The following is a 22,166-nucleotide window of genomic DNA, read 5'->3' as shown; positions in this document are numbered from 1 at the left end:
AAAAAATCACTCATAGAGTCATAGATCACCTTCAACTATAATAAACAAAATATATATATATATATATATATATATATATAGAGTTAGGCTGGGGTGCTATGGATAGCATAGTGGCCTCTATGCTACGGCTCAATATTCGAGTTTTCAAAATCCAAACGGTCGATCCGAACCGTTCATCTTATTCTCCATATTAATATCTGCTTGGAGACCAAATTTTACATTTTTCTGAATTTTTTTACTATTTATTAAGTATTTTACAAAATTGTTGATCCAACGGTGGCTGCACAAAACAGTAAAACCGTTGGATTAGCGATTTTCAAAGTGGCTTAATAAATAGTAAAAAAATTCAGAAAATTATAAAATTTGGTCTCCAGGCAGATATTAATATGGAGAATAAGATGAACGGTTCGGATCGACCATTTGGATTTTGAAAACTCGAATATTGAGCCGTAGCATAGAGGTCACTATGCTATCCATAGCACCCAGCCTAACTCTATATATATATATATATATATATTACAGAGAATCCACTTTAAAATTGGGACCAAATTAAAAGGGTCAAAACAGACATTCTACACGGTAACGCACAGGATTTGAATCCGGTCCCACGTGGGGCCCACTCTAGGGACAACCCATTGCCATGGGCCCGCGGCACCCGATGGTCGAAGATGTCGTCACGTAAAATTCCAAAAGATAGTTTCAAAAAGGAAAGAGCAAAAGATACATAGTGACCATTATAGTAATCTGCGCAGTTATTAATTAATTATGATTACTTTTTTTTAATTAATTGCGTGATTAATTATGGTAATTAGCAAATATAAAATGATTAGCATGAGTTCGTTCATTCTTTTTTTATAATAGTGGAATACTCTAGTGTATTGCAAACGAGCCGGTCCGATCGATCTGGTTCGGTCCAACCCGTCTGGTCCACAGTTCCCACAGATCCACAGGTCTACACGATCCGGTTTCGGCACGGGTCCGTCTTGAAATGGTTGGCCAAATTCGTGCTAGGACCATGGTCCTCATTCACACGGTTCGATCCGGTCTGTACAGGTCCACGGGTCTGTTATTATTATTATTATTATTATTATTATTATTATTATTATTATTATCATAAATGTTAAATTGTTAAAAAAAAATTAGGACCATCAGATTAAAAATTCAATTTAGAGAAAATGACTACATGGAATTTTGTGTTCTTTATATTCAAATAAAGATATGGAAGTCTAGTTTCCAGATAATATAATTTCTCTGGACAAAAATATTACAGATTGGTACAATTTTAACGATTAGTTGACAGAGGTTAGAAATCATAAAAGCTGAAATTCTAGTGAGTAGTCCCAGTTTTTTACCATATTCAAAATTCAATTTAGAGAAATTACTACATGAAATTTTGTGTTTTTATATTCAAATAAAGGTATGGAAGTTTAGTTTACATATAATGTAATTTTGCTATACATAAATATTACATATTGATGCAGTTTTAACGATTAATTCACAAATGTTAGAAATCAGAAAAGCTGAAATTTCAGTGAGTAGTCCCAGTTTTTTACCATATTCAAAATTCAATTTAGAGAAAATAGCTACATGGATTTTTATGTTCTTTATATCAAAATAAAGATATGGAATTCTAGTTTCCAGATAATATAATTTATCTATACAAAAATATTATAGATTGGTACAGTTTTAACGATTAATTAACAGAGGTCAGAAATAAAAAAAGCTGAAATTCCAATGAGCAGTCCTAGTTTTTGACAAGATTCAAAATTCAATTTTGATAAAATGGCTACAGATTCAATGAATTTTTTTTTGTTCTTTATATCAAAATAAAGGTATGGAAGTCTAGTTTTTAGATAATAAAATTCTCTATACAAAAATATTACAGATTGATACATTTTTAACTATTAATTGACATATGTCATAATAGCTTGAAAGGATGTTTGGTCCAGTTCTACACGGTTCTAGTGAAAAAATTAGACCCAAACCCTTTGCTAGACCCATTTCTAGCCGCGGTCCGGTCCAATTCTGGATCGGCCGGTCCATTTCAATACACTAGACTATTCCATCAATTTCTCAAAGCAAAATGGTCCATTTCACCGATCATGTCTGAGAACAAGCAACTACAATGTTACTTGCTTAAACCAACCTACAGCAACAAAGCATATAACCAAAAGCATAGAGACAAAAACAACATCCAATGGTCCATCTAGTTAAGAAAACAACACTAAAGGAAAATACCTCCTAAACTATTATGAAAAGACTGCACCCAATTATCATATTTCACAATCCTCCCTTGTGTTGGACCCATCTATAAGCAGAGGGACTCTGTGCTCCTGCACTGTCATATCCATTGCCTCCTCCTATGCAATTAAATCATCACAAAAAACAAGAATATGAAACACATCAGTAAGAAGTACTAACAACAATTTAAGAAAAAACTCATTATCTTTTGAAATTTGAAGTCACCCAAAATTGCTCTAGATTTTACTTTAATCCTTTGAAAACACAACTTATTTTACTTTAAAGTCCACAAAACTGCTCCTCTTACTAATTCTATTAATAGCCTATCTTTTAATGGTATTAAAGCATCAATAAACTAAAGCTCCTTCATAGTGCTAATATTAAAATCAAAATTGTTATACTTAGTAATCCAGTTCCAAATTATTATAACAAAAAAACACTGTAAAAATAAATGATCAACTGTTTTTGGTTCACCACAAAAAAGACAACCTAAGTCTCTTTACCAACCCCTGTTAATATCCTCTTTCGTTAAAAGAACATGAGTTTGTTTATATATTTGACAAACATTAAACTTAAGTCCAATCCGTCCATATATATGTTGAAATTCAGTTGTTAGTTTTACAGAATTTTGAATCCGGATTGAAGTTCTACTAATTAAGAAAAAAAATCGACAATATAGGCGGATTAAACTTTTTTTTTCTTTTTAGAAACTAAATTTTATTTGTTGGAATTAAGATTAGTTTTTTTTTTTTTCTTAAAAAATAGATGGAACAATATTAATTATCTAGTTTCTAGGATTCGGATCAACCCCAGAACTGCTTGTTCAATTACTAAATCCACATCGTTCTTATTAACCTTGCACGAATCTTAAAGCAGACCCCAATTTTTAATAGGCACCGGATTGAGTTTGGTCCTGCTGGTAGTAAATATGGACCATAAAGCGTGTGCTGGTAGAAAATGAAGAAGATGAGAGATCTCGCGAATTTCACAGTTTCAACGGAAACCAAATAAATGATTCGGTCCCAATTCTTTTGAGACTTACTGTAGCAGCTTAAGATACACTCCAACTTATAAAATTATCAGGATCAGTCTCATTGGCATATTCTCATTGTGAGTTTGTGACCGTATCATTAATTTCTACGAAAAAAATAATCAATATTATTTTGGACATATTGAGTTTTTAATTTCTAAAAATTAAAATAATTAGGGATTAGATGTGCATATTGTCAGACCGCATGAATGATGGGACGGACCAAAAGACAGTCTGATCTCTGATGGCCCCAACCAATATCTCTTCAAAACACAGCATTTGCCATTATAAAATGTATGGCGTACGGTCAGACAAGGGTCCATGCAGCAGGGAACTTTTCAAAATGTAATATCAATTATCAACCGTCCGATCGTCACATCAAGCCGCACAAATCGACACGATAAGAGCATTAAGTTTCTGTGTTTCTTGGGTGTATGGACCGTGCGACTAACCAATTTCGACCTATATTATCCTATTATAAGTGACCCGCTGCACATTTAGCTGTAAGTATTTTGTTTCTGCAAAAGTTCGAGGGGAAAAGAGAAATGAAAATGATCATCAGTGGCGAGTGCAAATTTTGAAGCAAATCTAACGGCTTAAAATTTATGGAAAGCTTCCCGCGTTAAAGCGGTTAGGGAGGTCCCATGCGATTACATTGTCAATATTTCATGAGACATTGACATTAATTGTTTTTATTATGGCCAGTAAACTTAATTTTAGCACTTATAATAACAAGTCGGTTGCTAGTATAATAAAAAATGATAATTATTGCCAAGTTGGTCAAGTGAAAATCTCTATCCCAGCATGCTTCAGCAGTACTTTTGAATTTATGTTGTTTTCCCCTAAATTATGATGCATGTATTTTTGTTTGTAAGAAAAAGACATATATATATATAGTGCATGTTCTCTTTTTTCCTTTTGCTGTCTACCTCATCCAATCTCTATACAAGTAAGCATATTCAGCTTCTATATAATGACCAAGTAAAATTTAAAATATCTAGGTAATTTTTTTTTTTAAATAAAAATAAAGTCAAGTCATATACTTTTAAATATTCACAAATCGTATAAAAAACATGTAATCTCACGTAAGAAATACATTGCCTTAACCACTACATCCAAAGCTATATTTTAAGAGATATATACTATCTAATTCTTTAAGAGACTAACATATTTGTTAATTTACCACAACAATAATGTCTGCATAGTTTGAATGAACATGATATGCTCGAGTATCATTATTAAATGTTTTTGACATATGTCATATGTACGTTGTACTGTGTTATATAATATTCAAAATCTATCATTATGTCCTTAGTATTATATCTGAGATTATAATTTGGAATCATTGTACTTTTTTTGGAATAGAAAGTTGGATGTCCAGCCGCTTGCAACTTTCATTTAAAATCTCTAAAAGACTCTTTGTTCGTAATTCGAACCCACAACCATCTAGATGTTGCCATTTGCTATCAGAACAATATAACTCGGGAGTCATTATGAGATGTTATAATCAACCAACGCTGTAATTTAATTAGCTGGATTTTAAACAGTTAAGATAAACTAAAAAATTATAATTGTGATTTTATGTGACAATGTATTGACATTTATTGTGTTGTAGTCTGTATAATTTAGTTTGCTGAGCACTCGCTACACTGATTTTTTTTGTTACAATTTCTTCATATGAATATTGTTATAAAAGCAATTCATTGATAATATTTCTTTCTTTTCTTTTTTTATTGATTACAACAAAATAAAAAAGTAATTAACATGTTTGTTTATTAAATATTGATTACCTTCCTATTCAACGGAGAGGTAAAGATCAAAATATTTTATTTCATTATTGAATAAAGAGAAATTTTAAAAAGGCAAATATTGTGTAAAGATCAAAATATTTAGTTTGATTTTCTTTTATTTTTTGTTTGAATTTTGGACTCGACGGACAAAATACTAGTTTGTTAGATTAATATTATACACCTTTTGGTAGTTATTAATGTAAAATCTAAAATGCCCAGAAATTTAATAAGGTTGGTGTTAATTAACGGATAGAACTTATAAATTACTACGTTAACCTTCATGCGGAAGCAGATCTTGTGAGCGTAGCAGTATCACTGGTTCTGCAAGGAATCACAAGCCGAAGCCGGAAGCCCTACGTTTTCCACGACCTAAGACCTTCAAGTATTAACAGAGTGTTTTTCTTTTTTCCGAAACAGTGGCAGTTACTATTATCGTTATCAGATTATCTAACAAGACAGAAGGATAGGGTATATATAAAAACCAATGCATCTCTTCATAATGGGTCTGCACCTCTTCATAACGGGCCAGCACCTCTTCATAACGAGTCTGCACCTTTTCATAACAGGTTGGGTTTTGGATTCGGATTTCCCATAACGGGCGTACCATTAAATAAATCCAACATCTCCCACTCGCACAAAATGGGATACCCGTTATAAACTAAGATAACGTAATCTCTTAACTCTGTTAAAATTCATACAAGGAAATAGGCCGTGACCAGCATATTTTAATTTGAGAGCATATGTTGTTATCCAACTGTTAGGTATGTATAACAATATCTAAGTAGAGTAAATATGCAGTACCCCAGATCATCAAGTTACATTTTTTAAGTATTATAGGATCTCTTTTATTTATTGATACAACCATACTTATATATTCACAATTATGTTACATAAACATAATTGGTGCACCAGTGAATATAACCTAATATAACACTCAAATGATCTTTTTCTTTTATCTAGAATCTCTTCATTCCAAATCAATTGTTATCCAGATATGTTCCATTAGATCGCATCATACATGATCATCGGCAACATTCCAAAATAACTAATTGAAAAGAAACTTCAAGTATTTAGTAAAAAATCGAAGAGTACTCTGAGATCCTTTTGATCTCGTGGGTCTCACACAACAAAGAATAAGAGATCAAATCTTCTGTTACCCTGTTGGTCAATTGCACATATGGTATGACACATATGTTACGGTATTATTCTCCATTTCTTATGGAGCGTATGTCTACACTAAAATTCAATACTGTACAAGTGATAGTTCAGATATACACAATATCTAACTTGAGTCCACAACTCTACTTATCATATAAATCCAATAACAGGACTCCCATTTGGCATAAAATAGTTAAGGTGAAAAGTGGGTATTTCACATTCGGTCATAATAGTATATTCATATGACATCATCTTGATTCTCTATCAAGGCGATATATATATTTTTAAGCACTTGCTCTCACATTTTGTATCATATCTACCTTAAAATCAATCTCATTTCTATGTTCTACTAAGACATAGAAGCTATTGCCTGTGTGAGAAGGTCAATCAACTGTCTGACATACCTTTCATTTTTATATCTCGTGTGTTATGCTAAATATATTGGTATTAAATAATTTGTAACAATTATAACATAAATGAATAAGAAAATAACATTCATTGCATTTATCCCACAAATACAAATATACATAATATACTGTTCAATCAGTATAATTACAATCTACGTAACCCTAGAGACTTAATATAGCCAATAAACACATCTCTAGGTATTGCCTTTGTAAAAGGATCTGCCACCATTTTGTGTGTAGATATGTATTGCATACAAACTTGCTTTCTCCCTACTATGTCTCTAACGAAGTTATACTTAGTATCTATGTGTTTGGTCTTTGAGTGATACTTGGGATCTTTTGTATAAGCCAAACTGAGTTAGTTTCATTCTCACTGAAACCCAAGTGATTCAAAAATCTTTTAAGCCAAACTGCTTCTTGTACTGCTGCTGAAAATGCTACAAATTCAGCTTCCATTGTGGATAAGGATATGCAACTCTGTTTCTTACTACTCCAAGAGATAGCTTCATTACTAAGTAAGAAAATATAGCCTGAGGTAGATTTTCTTTCATCTAAATCTCCTCCCCAATCAGCATCTGCGTAACTCATGAGTTGCAGATTTTCTCCTTGGAAACACAATGAATAATCTGCAATACCTTTCAGATATCTAAGTATTCTTTTTACTGTTTTCCAATGGGACTGTCCTGGATTGGCTTGATATCTACTCACCAACCCAACGGCGAAACTGATATCCGGTCTAGTACACATCATAGCATACATGAGGCTGCCAACAGCACTTGAGTAAGGAACTTTTTCTGTTTGTGCTTTTTTATCTGGAGTCTTTTGACACATTCTTAAACTAAGACCTTTGCCTTTTGCTATAGGAGTATCAATGGGTTTACAGTTTTGCATATGGAACTTTCAAGTACTTTCTTGATGTAATGCTCTTGCGATAGAGCTAACATCTTCTTGGAACGATCTCTTTCAATCTTCACTCCAAGAATGTATGCTGCTTCACCCATATCCTTTATATCAAAATTGGAGGATAACCATTCTTTAATGATTTGCACATACTCTTTATTGTTACTAGCCAATAGTATGTCATCCACATAAAGCGATAGAATCACAAATTTTTCTTTGGATCTTTTGACATACACAGTGGTCTTTATCAATCATTTTGAAATCAAATGATATGATTGCTTGATAAAACTGAATGTACCATTGTCTGGAAGATTGCTTGAGACCATAAATGGATCTCAATAATTTGCACACTTTGTGCTCTTGACCTTCGACAACAAAACCGACAGGTTGTTCCATATATATCTCTTCTTCCAGATTGCCATTTAGAAACGCAGTTTTAAAATCCATTTGATGCAATTCCAAATCTAAACTGGCAACAATAGCTATTATCAATCGTATAGAAGTAAATCTTACAACACGAGAGAAAGTTTCTTCATAGTCTATCCCTTCTTGTTGTGTATACCCCTTAGCAACAAGATGTGTCATATACCTCTCAATTGAGCCGTCAGCTAGACGTTTAATCTTGAGAACCCATTTGTTCCTAATTGCCTTGCGTCCTTCAGGGAGATCAACTAATTCCCAAACATTATTTGATCTCATTGACTCAATTTCTTCTTCCATTACTTTCATCCATTTATCTTTAGCAGGACAAGTGAAAGCCTTTCGAATATTTCTTGGCTCTTCTTCATCTTGCATGACAATCATGTAAGATTTATTTTCGATTGAAAAATGACGTTTACGAACTCTAGCACGATTGTTATGCCTAATTTGTGATTGTGCTGAACTTGGCTCAGCATCATCTATTGACTTGCTCCCACTTGGATGAGATACTGTTGGAGGTTCAGGAATATGCACCAAACAATTTGCAACAATCAAATCATCTTGCTCCTCTACTTCATATAGAGAAAACTCTTGACCTATCTCACCCTTTCTTGGAAATTCATTTTCCAAGAAAATGACATCTCGGGACTCAAATTTTGTTACTCTCACTCGCTTGTTCACCAATGAACACATAACCTTTGGAATGTTCGGAGTATCGTATAAATATACTCTTTTTACCTCGTGGACCCAATTTACCATGTTGATGAGACGAATCATGAATAAAGGCAGCGCATCCCCAAGGTCTCAGATTACTAAGATCTGGTTTTCTATTAGTCCAAAGTTCGTAAGGAGTTGAAGAAACAGATTTAGAGGGTACACGATTTAGAATATAGGTAGCAATCAATAATGCATCACCCTAAAAATTGATTAGCAGATTTGCTTGAGCCATCATTGACCTAACCATTTCCAAAAGAGTCTGATTTCTCCTTTCAGGCACTCCGTTTTGTTGTGGAGTATATGGTATGGTTAGTTGCCTTAGTATTTCTTTTTCTTCGCACATTTGTTTGAACTCATCAGACAAATATTCGCGACCACGATTCGTTCTTAAGGCCTTAACCTTTTTATCTAATTGATTTTCACATAAGGTTATAAATTTTGTGAAACATGCAAGAGCTTCAAATTTATGAGAGATCAAATAGACGTGACTGTATCGCGTATAATCGTCAATGAAGGTGATAAAGTATCTACCTCCATGTTGTGCCCTCATATTCATTGGTCCACAAATGTCTGAATGAATTAATTGCAATGGAAATTTAGATCTGGTTCCTGTTCCAAATGGTTTTCTTGCAATTTTTCATTTTAAATAATTTTCACATGTTGGTAGACTAACTCTTTCAATCTGGTCTAACATGCCTTCCTTGGCTAATCTATCAATTTGTTGTTGTCCAATATGGCCTAATCTCATATGTCATACATTCACATCAACATTTTCATCAACATATGATGTAATTAAAGAAAAATGAATATTAGAAGAAGTCATTATATTAATAACATCCAAAATAATAAAACCATTCGATACATATCCATAACCATAACACACATCATCCAGATACAACTTAATACTAGTGCCACACATGTTCAAAGTAAATCCAAATATAAGAAGAACAACAGATACAAGATTTCGTCGAATGTCAGGTGCAAAGAGAACATCATATAAGAGGGTTCGACCATCACACATATCCAACTTGCATGTGCCTATACCCTTGACTGATACACGAGAGTTGTTTCCTACATAAAGCCATTTTGAACCTTGCAGAATTCGACGAAAATCCACAAACAAGTCACGATCTTTGGCTACATGGTATGTTGCCCCTGAGTCTACAGTCCACAAAGGATGAGAATCAGCTATAAAAACATAACTGAAAATATATGAAAAATGTGAAAGTTTTTTTGTAATTTGTATCTTGCGGGGCTCTTTGCATTCACGAGCATAGTGACCCTTCTTGCCACAATTGAAACATTTGATCTTGGCTTTATTATGTTTCTTAGAATTGTTCTGAGAAGTCTTTCCCTTTCCACGATCCTACCCCTTATGCTTTTTCTATTGTTTTCCCTTTTGACCATGAGAGCTTGAACCAGCCAAATGCACAGCAGTTTCAGTTTCTTGAGGCTTTGATGCCTCAATACGATCTTCCTCAAGTTCCAGATGCCTTGCTGCATCGTTGAGAGTTTTAATACTCTCGTTGTGGGTCAGATTCATCTTCATGTGTTCCCATGTATGAGGAAGTGAACGAATCACTGCTTGAAGTTGTTGTTCATCAGTCAAAACATGGCCAGCGTCCTTCAACTCACTAATCATATTTGATATCATTCAACTTAACAAATGCATGTTATGATTATGACGCTTCTTGTAAGTGTCAAACTTAATGGTGAGTTGTCTCAATTTTGTAATCGAAGTTCCACCGAAGTTTTGCTTCAAAGCAAGCCACATCTCTGTTGCAATCTCATATTGTCTAAACTCACGCATCACATCATTGTCCATACTGCTCAGCAATATAATACGAGCAATGGAGTTCTTCTTTTTCCAGGACTCATATGCAGCATTGTCAGTAATGTGCTTTTCAGTTGTACATTTTTCTGGTTTGGTTAGAATATGATCCAGGACCGTAAGAACCTCTTGTTCTTCCAGGACATACTGAATTTTCATGGTCCAAATTTCATAATTATTGCCATTCAGTTTTTCACCCTTATTGATGAGTTATGCCACAACATTCCTAGATGCATATGTCATTTCACTAAGAAATTACAATTAAACTAAGTTAGAACATATCACAATTCTGATGGCTTAATAGAAATTATTTAATACCTAGCATAACACTTCCAATTTTGCAATAACTGTGAAATAATTTAATAATAATAATAATACTTATAAATTAAAATCGAAATATCACTAAGTTTCATAATCATCTTTTAATTCTATAAATTTTATTATCAATAATTATTTCACTGTGCAAAAATCCAACTAAAATTATACAAATAATGCATTTTAACGAAAAAATTATGTTAAAAAAATTTGATACATAAAATATTTATACAACTAATTGTATAAATAAATTTCATAAAAAAATATTAATAACATCTGTTGACTAAACCGTACTGCAAAGAAAAAACTTCATTTATAATATCAAAAAAAAATTCCATTTATAATCATTTGGATTGAAAAAATACTGTTTTGTAGTATGTATATATAATATATAGAATCAACATAATAACATGAAATTCATTGTAGTGTAGTGGCCTTAATCTCCCATGGCACATGTCATGGGTTCACGCCCCAGTGGAAACAAATAAATTTTTCGTGCTTCATAAGCAAGATATGGACCAAGTTCATTTAATTTAAACCGGTGTACATGAACTCTCCATTTCCCACAGTAATGGATGAGTCCATTACTGCAAAGAATCACAAGCCGGAAACCCTGCATTTTTCACGACCTAAGACCTTCAAGTATTAACAGAGTATTTTCTTTTTTCCGAAACAGTGGCAGTTACTGTTACTGTTACTGTTACTGTTACTGTTACTGTTATCGTTATCAGATTATCTGAAGAGACAGAAGGATAGAGTATATATAAAAACCAATTCATCTCTTCATAACGGGTCTGCACCTCTTCATAACGGGTCTGCACCTTTTCATAACAGGTTGGGTTTTGAATTCGGATTTCTCATAACGGGCGTACCATTAAATAAATCCAACAGTTGGACTGCCAAAAGAGTTAGACACAGAGATGTACTTTTGTATTTAATAGTTTTCCTAAGTATATATAGTTGACCTTATTACCTATATAGATAATTAGATATACACCAAGTACAAGTGACTCAATCTATAATTTGATGGTTGCTATCAATTAGGTCAGTATACGACTTATTTTCTATAGCACCTGGTACTTAAAAACAACAACTCGTTTCACATATTGTACTTGTGAAAGCGATCAAAGATGCATGCTTGCAAATAATAAGCCTCTCGATCAATATATATACAACCTTTCCCCACCTATTGCTCTCTCCAAGTTCCTTGTTTTCGAATCTCAAGTCCCAACTACAACCTAAAGAGCTAACTAAAATTTAGGCCATGCAAAGAGAGAGAGATTCTTTGGTTGTTGGGAGAGTTGTTGGTGATGTGCTTGATCCCTTCGAGAGAAAAGTGCAACTTAGGGTTACATACAGTTCCAGAAATGTAACCAATGGCTATGAGTTCAAACCATCGGCTGTGGTAGAGCAGCCTATAGTCGAGGTTGGCAGTTCCGATCCTAGTTCTTTCTTTACACTTGTAAGTTCAAATATGTAAACATTATATTGTTTCTGTCAATCTATGTATACTCAAGTTAAGTTTGTATTCTATGTTTTTTATGATAATATATTTGTAAGCATAAGAAGATTAGCTACTTTTCCTTTACTAAATACTTACAAATGCTGTTCCTTTATGATCTCAGAGCCTCCATAGATATAAGCAAAATGACATCATTTTTGTTTGAATCATTTAATTTCTACTTTTCAATTTTGGTGCTTTTGATTGATCTGTAGATTTTTTTTTCACCAAATAATTAAGGATTTTGTAACCTTCTCCATCTTCCTTCAATCAAAACTAATTTTAATTCTCTCTTTATCCTGAAGACTTGCATCTTTTGCATTTTCTGGCTGTTGAATTGGTCTAAATAAGAATGGTTCAACTTTTTTCTTGAGAAGCTCCCTAGGCCTCTTGCTATGTTAATTATTCCAAGCATTCACAGAATCTGTAAAATTCAAATTGATGGTAATTATCTTTTTGCAGGTTATGGTCAATCCAGATGCACCAAGCCCAAGCGACCCGACTCTTCGGGAATATCTGCACTGGTGATCTCTCGCTCCCTCTCTCTCTCTCTCTGAGTATGTATGTGCGTTTGTGTGTGTTCGTGCGCGCGTGTGTGTGTGTCTTCCGTTAATTGTGCTTGACTATTTTTGTTTTATTCGTTCCATATTTTCGTTTCTCTTAGTTTTAAAGAAGAAAAGAGCTGACAACTGTACTACAGAGTAGCTGGTGTTTACAAGATAAGGACAAACCAAGGAATAAAAGTGTTTCTCAGCAATATGAATTTTTTTTTTGTTTTGGGTTTAATTATTTCTTCATATGTTGCTACTAGATTTTTTTTTTTTTTTTCCAATGATCAGTATAGCAGCTATGAGCTATCAGCCCCTGTCTATTAACAGTCAGGAAAAGGACTTCTTTTCCTGATTAGTTCACTGTACTTTACTAAGAAAAAACGTGTGGATATGTCTCGCGTGTACAGATGTGCTATTATTCTAATTATGTATCTGTATTTAATTGTTGTAGGCTGGTCACTGACATCCCGGGCACAGCAGGAGCAACACATGGCAAGTCATACAATAACAATTCTATGATTATGATATCTCATCTTGCATATATGATAAGTCTTTTCTTTCACTTTTTTTCTCTTTTAGGCCACGAGGTAGTGTCGTATGAGAGCCCACGACCTTCCCTCGGCATCCACCGGTTTGTTTTTGTTCTATTTCAACAACAAGGAAGCCAGACTATTTATGCACCGGGATGGCGTCAGAACTTTTGCACGCGGGATTTTGCGGAGCTGTACAATTTGGGGCCTCCTGTAGCTGCAGTTTTTTTCAACTGCCAACGAGAGTCGGGTTCAGGTGGAAGAAGAATGCCAATGTAAAATTACTAAATGTTCATGGAATTGTTCCTTTCTTTCCTAGCTTCTCTATTTAATTCTCCTTGTAGATCACGGAGAATAATTTCCTGAGGTGCCAAGATTTAATTTGCAAGTTAATTTTAGGCGAGATGTAGTAAAATTAACATTATTTATTGTTTGGAGTAACATGTGATGGTAAATGCTTCTTGTTTCTTATGTTTTACAAAAAAATTCTATTACGTACGTATAGCAGCCACAGTTACCGTGAAATGCGAATCAAACATGAACAACAGACATATAATATAGAAGTGTATGCTTTTAATCCTCGGTAGGTCGTATATATATAATCATATATAAAAATGGAAGGTGGTGACGGGGGGGTATGGTCTCTGACTTCCATTTTTTAATTTGCTAAAAGAAAGATCGATGAACGCTTTGAAACAACACAAATGGATAAGTTTGATTAGAATTTACATGAATCTAATTACAAAAACAAAAGGCACGTGCATCAAGAATTAGTTCACTTGCAGGTTTCCTTGTAACCTGACGGGCTATTATGTACATGCTTATTTTTCTCTGTGCATTAAATGGCCATCATTGCATCTCACAACAAAAAGTTCTAATAAAAAACCCACTCACCCAGGGTTCACTAACTAATATTTGCTTCATTGCAAAGGTAATAGCAGAATTACGCTGAAGGAGTCGTCTCTTCAATGGGCCCTGAAGTCTGATTTATGGGCCTTGCACTCCAGTTGCGTGAACTGCCATTGTCATTTGAATCAGATTTCATTATGTTCAGGACTCTCTTGTGGTACTTCAGTAGTGTTTTTCTGTGACCAATGCTGATGTAGGTTATCCCAGCTTTTTCTATCTGCCTATATAGATGAGCCTGTAAAGAAAAAATTAAGGAAAAAAGAAGAAGAGAAGTCAAATAATATTTCCAGTTGAACCTGATGATTTCTATCAGCATGAGTAGATTGCAGTACAGCTTTATCAGCATGTACCTCCAATTTAGGGTTCTCCTCTACTGATTTTCCTGCCTTGCACAGCAGGAGTAGCATAGCCTTTGGAACTATTGGAATCAGGTTAGATGGTGTGAATCAGTTTTCAGCAGAGAAAATCTGACAAGACACAACCCACCAGAACCAATCCCAACCCAAGAAAAAAATTTGGAAAGTGCAAACGCATGTGACATTCTGACCAAAAACTTTAACTACCTGAGACAACAAAACATCATCAACTTGTAACAAAACCCTGCCTGAAACCCAAACCATCTGAGCTGAAAAGACAGTCTGATGGCCCCAATCTCTTCAAAACCCAGCATTTCCCATATCACAAGTAGAGGTTAATATTTTTGAGACAGTTAAACATTGAAGTTATTGTTGCAGATCAAATCAATCAGGATTTTTCAATGAAAAACAATCATTATTTCAGGAAGTTATAAAATCAATATTAAGAAAAATCTACCTCGTTTTCCTCATCTAGAGCACTAGTTGACTCATCCAGTAATATCAATTTGGGTTTGGCGAGGAGTAATCTTGCAAAGGCGAGGCGTTGTTGCTCCCCTAAAGAAAGTACACTCGACCATTCACGTATTGCATCCAGGCCATTGAAGCGCGACAAAATATCACCAAGCCGAACTAATTGGAGCGCCTCGATAAGATCATCACTTGTCGGCATCTTTGGTTTTTCCATTGCCTCGTTGGTGGTGGATCCTTCAGATAGGAATGTCAATGAGCCTAAATAACAATTTGAAAGTATCCTTCTAGTTAGAAAATGATTCTCACCTCGAAAGTTAGGCAGCAATAGAACATTGAAAAACTATAAAAGTACTTTTATTAAGATTCTGTTCTTATTTACCACTCATTTTTTATTTACTATAGCTTTGTTGACTTATTGGCGGAGTAGACAGTGCATATTCTGCTAATACTTGTGAGGCCCCCTTGTTAAATAGAAAGTATCCACAGATCATGGGTTGCTTATCAAAGTAGAAGATATCCCACATGTTCTTGCAAGAGATGGGCATATCTTTTATAGGCTTTCCTTATTTCTTTTTACAAAAATGCCAAATTCTCACTAACTCGTGACAAGAGAGACTAAAGGAGTAATTTGAGTTTCAATAAAAAAACCAACATGGAAAGATCATATGCGCAAGACATATATCATCTTTGCAGGGGAATGAAGAACTTTTTTAATTTGGCAGGGAAATTTAGTAATAACTCCATTTTCTTGGGTCAACAGATTTTGCAGACATCATAAATCAAACAAAGAATACAAGTATATATACAAAATGAAAGATGTACCCTTCTTTTTTGGGTCATCTGACGATAGGAGAAGATCATCAGTCCATGTAGGATAAAGCAGTTGCTGACGGAGTGTACCCAAAACCATATAAGGCCTTTGGGGAAGAAAAAATATGCCTCCAAGCCTTCTATACTTGGAGCTCTGTATTAGTTCTTCTTCATCTTGTGTCTCCAAAGAGTTATTCATTGGTTCAGTAGATTTATTAGCTGTTGAATCAGGAGTTTGCCTATCACCAGTTATGTAATATACTATATTTCCACTACCACTGTTCCACAGGCCAGCTAGAGCTCGTAAAAACGATGTCTTGCCACTGCCACTGGGTCCCATTACCTAAATATTTTAGAAATACTTTTTCATCAAACTATGCCATTTAATATCAAAGAAGAGTGATGAGAGTAAATAAAAGTAACAAAAATAAAAGAGGGTATGACTTTTGCTGAAATATGAAATAGCAGACTGTTGCTAACAATCACTGTTCAAAGAGACCAAGTTCTAAATAATTTTAAAGAAAGAAAACTAGTACTTATGAACTAAATAGTTATGTCATACTAGATCAAAAGAGTAATATCGGCTCAAGGTTATATGAAAATGCTTTATTTAGCATTACAAAGAAAAAACATCATATGGGCTCAAGGTTAGATTTTATAGCAAATATATTTAGAAAGAAAATATACATGCAGGACATGGACAAGATTTGCTTACCAGTAGATGGTCCCTGTTAGTTATCTCCAGGGAAAGATCAGTGAATAGTACGTTTCTACTTCTAGGAGCTTGTAAAGTCAAGCTTTGAACTTCTAGAAGCTTTTGAGGCTCAGTCTGAAGCGTAGACCCGTTTGAGCTGATGGAAATGGGGTCACTGATTTCTTTAAAAGCAATTTTTATTCCCTCAGTACTGTCGTGTTTGAGTAGGATAGAAGACTCATTTCCATCCAATAAATCATCGAACTCACCTGAAAATCAAACAAAAGAAGTTGTTAGATATGGCAGAAGACCCAAGTTGTCTATGTGCTGGCACACAAAACCTTGTGATTACTTTGAGCATTTCAGCCAAGAATTTTGTAACTTTGATATTTAATAAAACCTTGAATAAGCATTTCGCAGATAACCAATCTATACTGATGAGTACCCAAAAAAGGGGGCATTCTGGGTCACATACAAATCACACCAGCTGTTAGGGATGTAAATACGTGATGTGCCGTGCCGTGACCAAGTCATTTTTTTACGGGCCGTAACCAAATTCAGAAGGACAGTCACATTAGTCATGCCGAGACAACACGTGACGTGTCCAAACGTCACTCGTCACGTTTGTCACTTTTGGTCACATTTAACTATTATTTTCATAATTTAAGTTAGTTTATTCAAGATTCACCATTCGATCAAGATCTAACGGTCCTAATCACGTGTGACTCGCATGACCACGTGACGAGCCGTGACCAAATCTTTCTTGTGACGTGTCACGTGTGTGCCATAGCAATTTTCCAAAGGATTGTCATGGCACGGGACACGCAAGTCATGGAACACTTGCCGTGCCGTGCCATGACGTATCCAGTCACAGCGTAATTTATTTACATCACTACCAGCTGTATAAACTTATGTCGCTTTAAGAAAAATGTGGGAAAAATTACCCTTGCAAGCTATTGAAATCGAGGATCAAGTAAACCCCAAACCCCATTTGAGTCTATTTTACTTTATAGAATATATGGGCCAAGTTGTTGACATGTCATGAAGTGCACCTCAACTTAGCAAGATGAAAATTGGCTGTTAGCGGCAGGTACGAGAAATGACAGCATGTTATTCATGTATGGATAAATTACTGGAACATATTAAACAACAGTAAACAAAATGGAAGACCAAATTTCAATATAACAATGCTTAACATACTGGAAGGTACATGCCTGACTGGTAGGTGTCTGTCTGTGTGTGTGCGCACATGTGTGCATGTGTGTGTGTGTGAGCAAGAGAGAGAGAGAGACTTTACCTAAACGATCAATAACAGCGGAGAAAGCACTGATAGCTTGAAACTGGTACACAATGAGAGAAAAATCACTAAGAATATGGTTAAATGCAGAGACAGACTGGTTGATAACTCCAAACTCTATCTTCCCTGCGAAATACATAGGAGCAACAACAGCAGCTGGTAAGATTTGAATTAGATAGCGGTAACCGCTGGTGAAGAAGTCCAAGTTACGTGAAGCTATCAGCAGTTCCTACAGGACACGAAAACAACATTCTGAGCTCACATGTTGCATCTATATGATTAATGAAACAAAATTATCATTGCAAAAACATCAGTGAAAGGCCATATCTTCATTAAACATTTGCAATGAAGGATTAAACCATTAGACTCGATAACCAATAAGATGGATTCTTCCTCTAAACTAAATTTCCCTCCTTGCCCTCTTAAATATGTAATTAGATCATAAGGATAAACCTTCTGTGGGCATTATCCAAGAAAAAACGAAATAGTACGGAATTAAAGTAGTTACTAGATAGTTTAGATACTTATGAGATGGAATTAGTTTGTCTAAAAGTGTGATGTAAACTATTTTCGGAAGTAGAAACTTCCTCAATGACAAAGATGTCAACATTTATAGATCAACTCATAACTACAGAAAATATAACTAAAAGGAAGCTCCCCTTTCTTTAAATCACTGCAGCATAGCTCTCATGGACCAAGACTAAAGTTTTTTACATTCTGAATTATTTTTGTAAGTCATTGCTAATCCTTTATACCTTGTCTGGATTCACGCATCATTTCCCTCAACAAAATTTCTACTTAATTTGAGAAATATTGAACTAGATTTTTCTGCATAGATAATGTGAATCCAAGAAAATTAATTCTAGAGACAAAAGACCATCTATCCATTCTGAAAATGGTACTTTTCAATACCAAAATTTGATAGGTCTTTTCTGTGAGCGAGGATAAGTAGTGGAGCCTTTTCTCTAATACAGGAATAACAGAATGCATTGTATAATGCATAAGTTAAATCCATTAAACAAAGTTCCATCAAAAAGGAGCTTACACTAAGGTTTTCAAAGGCCCTTTTGAAACGATCAATTAAAAGTTGTAGCTCATTCTCCTCGCCTCCATAAAATGCAATTGATTCGGCATTTTCTCTAACTCTGACAAGCCCATAACGAAAATCAGCCTCTTTCTTCTCTTGCATGAAATTCAAGTTAACCAATCCCTACAAACAAGCACAGTAGCAGCAGCAGAAACTAAAGACATGAATAAATATCTAATTTTACAAATAAATTGAATGGTAATTATTTTATGGGTTTACTTTTTATTAATGATTTTATGGCAGTTGCAACACAGGACCTAACATTTCCTAGATTTGCTACTTGCAAAGTCAAGCCAAACAATTTCTTCAGAAATTTGCAACTTAATTCATTCCAATAACTACAGCTTTGCTCCATAACTAGTGTAGAATAATTTCTTCACAAGCTCGACTTGAATTTCAACCATAACAGATGTACACATGTCAGCTTACAATTTTCTATAGTAACAAAGATATATTCCTATATGAATATAAGAAGCTTAGGGAAGATTTTAACCTCAGTTCAGCTAGTTAGGTGCCACTGGAAAGTAACCCAAAAGTTATTCAGTTTAACTGGAAGGGACAACAAATGCATGCTAATTTTATTTGGTTTAGTTTGCAGGTTGAATAAGAGTTCCTCTATTGTCAAGTGCTAGAAAATAAAATGAAATTACCTTTCCTAGAAAGACACTGATTGCCGTGCCACCCAGAGAATACACAATAAGCACCACAAAAAGAGGAGGATAGATTCCGTACAAAATGTTACTAAAGGAAATCAAATCAACTGCGGCATTAAATAAGGTCAGAGAAAAGGCAAGAGCAGTCCCAGTGAAGGCACTCAGATCATCTACAATACGCTGATCAGGGTTGTCTATTATTGACTGCGATTGTATTTTGTAAAATGTGCGGTTTTTAAAGTATCGCTTCATGTAATAAGTCGTCATCCAAGAACGCCACCTCAGAGAGAGAGTCTCTCTTGCATAGTCTCTTAACACAAAGATCTGCAAGGTATTCAAACAAGATAAATTTCTTAGAAAACTATAGAAACCTTTATTTCGTACTACAAATATGATGAAATATACACTAAATTAGACATACTAGAGGTAGAGGAACATATCTGCAATACTAATATAGTCACCAGGTACAAATTAATGCTCAAACAACAATGCTCATAGAAACAAAGTTCATAGTTGACCTAGACTACCAAATGCATATGACTTGTGTTACCTACAGTAATTTGTCAGCACTGTTAAGTGTTGAACTGTTTTATTACTAAATAAAATTTCATCAAGGTCGGTATCTGATAGTCTGATGGATATCAAAGAAATACGTACAAGAGCTCACCGGAATTCCTCCAGCAAAAGCTCCAAGATAGTACAAAAGTTGTTTCATGAATTGTTCTTGGTCCTTGTCTTGCAAAAGTAAAAAATACAAAAAGAACAATATTGATTAGCTTAAACTGTCTTAACAGATTAACACCTCCAAAAATAGATGAAAAGAAAAACAGGAACTTACTAGCTAGTGAGTTATAAAAATCCCGGCCGAGAAAGCTGAATCCAACGCTAATCCCAGTAGTTGCAAGTGTCAGAGCAAACACGGCACCGAGCCTCAGCCTTGCTTCGGCTTTATCCTCTGACGACCAATAAGGCGCTGCCACCTTCAAAAATCTCCTTAGAAGAGTCGAAATATCGGGACCAACTCTCTGCCATAATTTCAAATATTTAATTCTTGTTTTGTAAAAAGCAGTGCTTTATCAGCAACGTGTTTTTTATTTTATTTTTTCAGGATAAGCCTGTAGGCATATCAGAAACATGTTGCTATTGAGAAACTAGTAAAGATACAAGTGTTTAAATTAAGAAACACACACATAAAGCAAGCCTCTCATCTGTAGAAGCAACAGAAACAAAAAAAAAAAACAGTAACCTAATAACATTTACTAAGCCTGACTGATCTAATTAAGGGGAATGGGGTTCAATTAACCCGCATTAAAAAAAAAAAAAAAAATCCAGTGGTACTTTTGTGATGCTTTTCAAATTTATTAAAGCTGCTCATAGGTATACCCAGTTCAACCCCCATAATTTGTATTAATGCATTCAACTACTCAACCTTGTCCTTTCAAATTAATCAAAAAAATAAATTTCACAATGGTGTTATTCTCAAGTGTGCAGAATTGACTTCAGTAGAAGAAACATCTGGATAGAAATGATATCTTAAATGATAAAGTTCAAACTATAACAAACCAAAGCTGAATAATGTAAGATCAGAAGAAAGAATTTACTGTGGCGCTCACAATGTGGCAGTTTCCAGCCTGAAAAACACACTAAAAACCACACGGCGGGGGCCACAGCAGATCCCTTGACCAAAAGTAGCTAATCAAAAGTGTACCTTGTCATCATCGGTCGAGACAGAAGCGACGGACTCTTCAGAGGTGGCGGCCCAGGTGGTGCTCCTGCGGCCAGACCTCCAGCCTCCTCGGCGGCGGCGCATCGTGAGGGGAGGCGAGGTTTTGGCGAGGTGAATGCGATAATAAGAACCATAGGGTAAAGAAAAACGAGTATAGTGGTGGGGGCATGGGTGTAAAAGTTGAGGCAACATCGTAAATAAATGACAAGGCACCTTTTTTGTTTCTTTTCTTTCGTTTCCACTTTCTCTCTCCTCTCTTTCCTCACTGGTCGTGGATCGAGTGAGGGGTCGGCCGGTCAGGTGGAGTCTATTAAGTAACAAGTACTCAATGGCGATGTTACCATTACTACAGGAGAAATACTTGCTGTTTTACTACACAGCGGTTAATTGGAGGAGGTCGTGTCGAAGAACCAACCAGAATGTTCCACGTGGTTCCATTTCGTGTCAAAGCGGCTACATGGAGCAATCGCAACCGCACACTGAAGGAAGCCTATCTGCATCCACATGCCACAGGGCTCCACTATCTTGGTGCTGCATAAATGCTTCCTTCATCCGTCTCATCACCTATATGACCGGGACACGTAACTTGGGTTGACTTGTGTTGACTTTCTCTACCATGCAACAAGATAAGATTGTATAAATTACTACTACAAATACTTATTCAGTTGTTGAATATATTATTAAATGTTATAAACATAATGTATTTGCAGTAAGTAACTTATTAGTTTAATTTGTTTTAAACTATTACAGCTGTCAGTCATATTTAACATAA

General features: G+C 34.9%; 2 protein-coding genes across 5 annotated transcripts; one reads left to right on the top strand and one right to left on the bottom strand.

Annotated features, from left to right (window-relative positions):
- Positions 1-11,991: 11,991 nt before the first annotated feature.
- LOC144567967 (protein VERNALIZATION 3-like) lies at positions 11,992-13,846 on the top strand. Of its 4 annotated transcripts, none has more exons than XM_078318171.1 (4): positions 11,992-12,235; positions 12,773-12,834; positions 13,313-13,353; positions 13,441-13,846. In XM_078318171.1, exons 1-4 carry the CDS (start codon positions 12,074-12,076, stop codon positions 13,668-13,670), a joined length of 495 nt encoding a protein of 164 aa, XP_078174297.1. In that variant the 5' UTR covers positions 11,992-12,073; the 3' UTR covers positions 13,671-13,846. The 4 variants fall into 4 exon arrangements, with proteins under 4 accessions (XP_078174297.1, XP_078174296.1, XP_078174295.1 ...); XM_078318170.1 differs by having other exon boundaries at positions 11,992-12,271; XM_078318169.1 differs by having other exon boundaries at positions 13,313-13,846.
- A 313-nt stretch (positions 13,847-14,159) lies between these two features.
- On the bottom strand, positions 14,160-21,741 carry ABCD2 (ABC transporter family protein). Its single transcript, XM_078318167.1, has 10 exons — positions 21,377-21,741; positions 20,507-20,693; positions 20,336-20,403; positions 19,666-19,992; positions 18,974-19,138; positions 17,929-18,157; positions 16,653-16,900; positions 15,950-16,280; positions 15,114-15,385; positions 14,160-14,535 (listed from the first exon to the last, which is right to left on the bottom strand). Exons 1-10 carry the CDS (start codon positions 21,584-21,586, stop codon positions 14,335-14,337), a joined length of 2,238 nt encoding a protein of 745 aa, XP_078174293.1. The 5' UTR covers positions 21,587-21,741; the 3' UTR covers positions 14,160-14,334.
- Between the last annotated feature and the right edge of the window lie 425 nt (positions 21,742-22,166).

Source organism: Carex rostrata, chromosome 17 (assembly GCF_964058835.1).
Source record: "Carex rostrata chromosome 17, lpCarRost1.2, whole genome shotgun sequence".
NCBI classification, from domain to species: domain Eukaryota; kingdom Viridiplantae; phylum Streptophyta; class Magnoliopsida; order Poales; family Cyperaceae; genus Carex; species Carex rostrata.
Note: the sequence above shows the minus strand (reverse complement) of the source record. Positions and strands in the feature narration are given on the sequence as shown.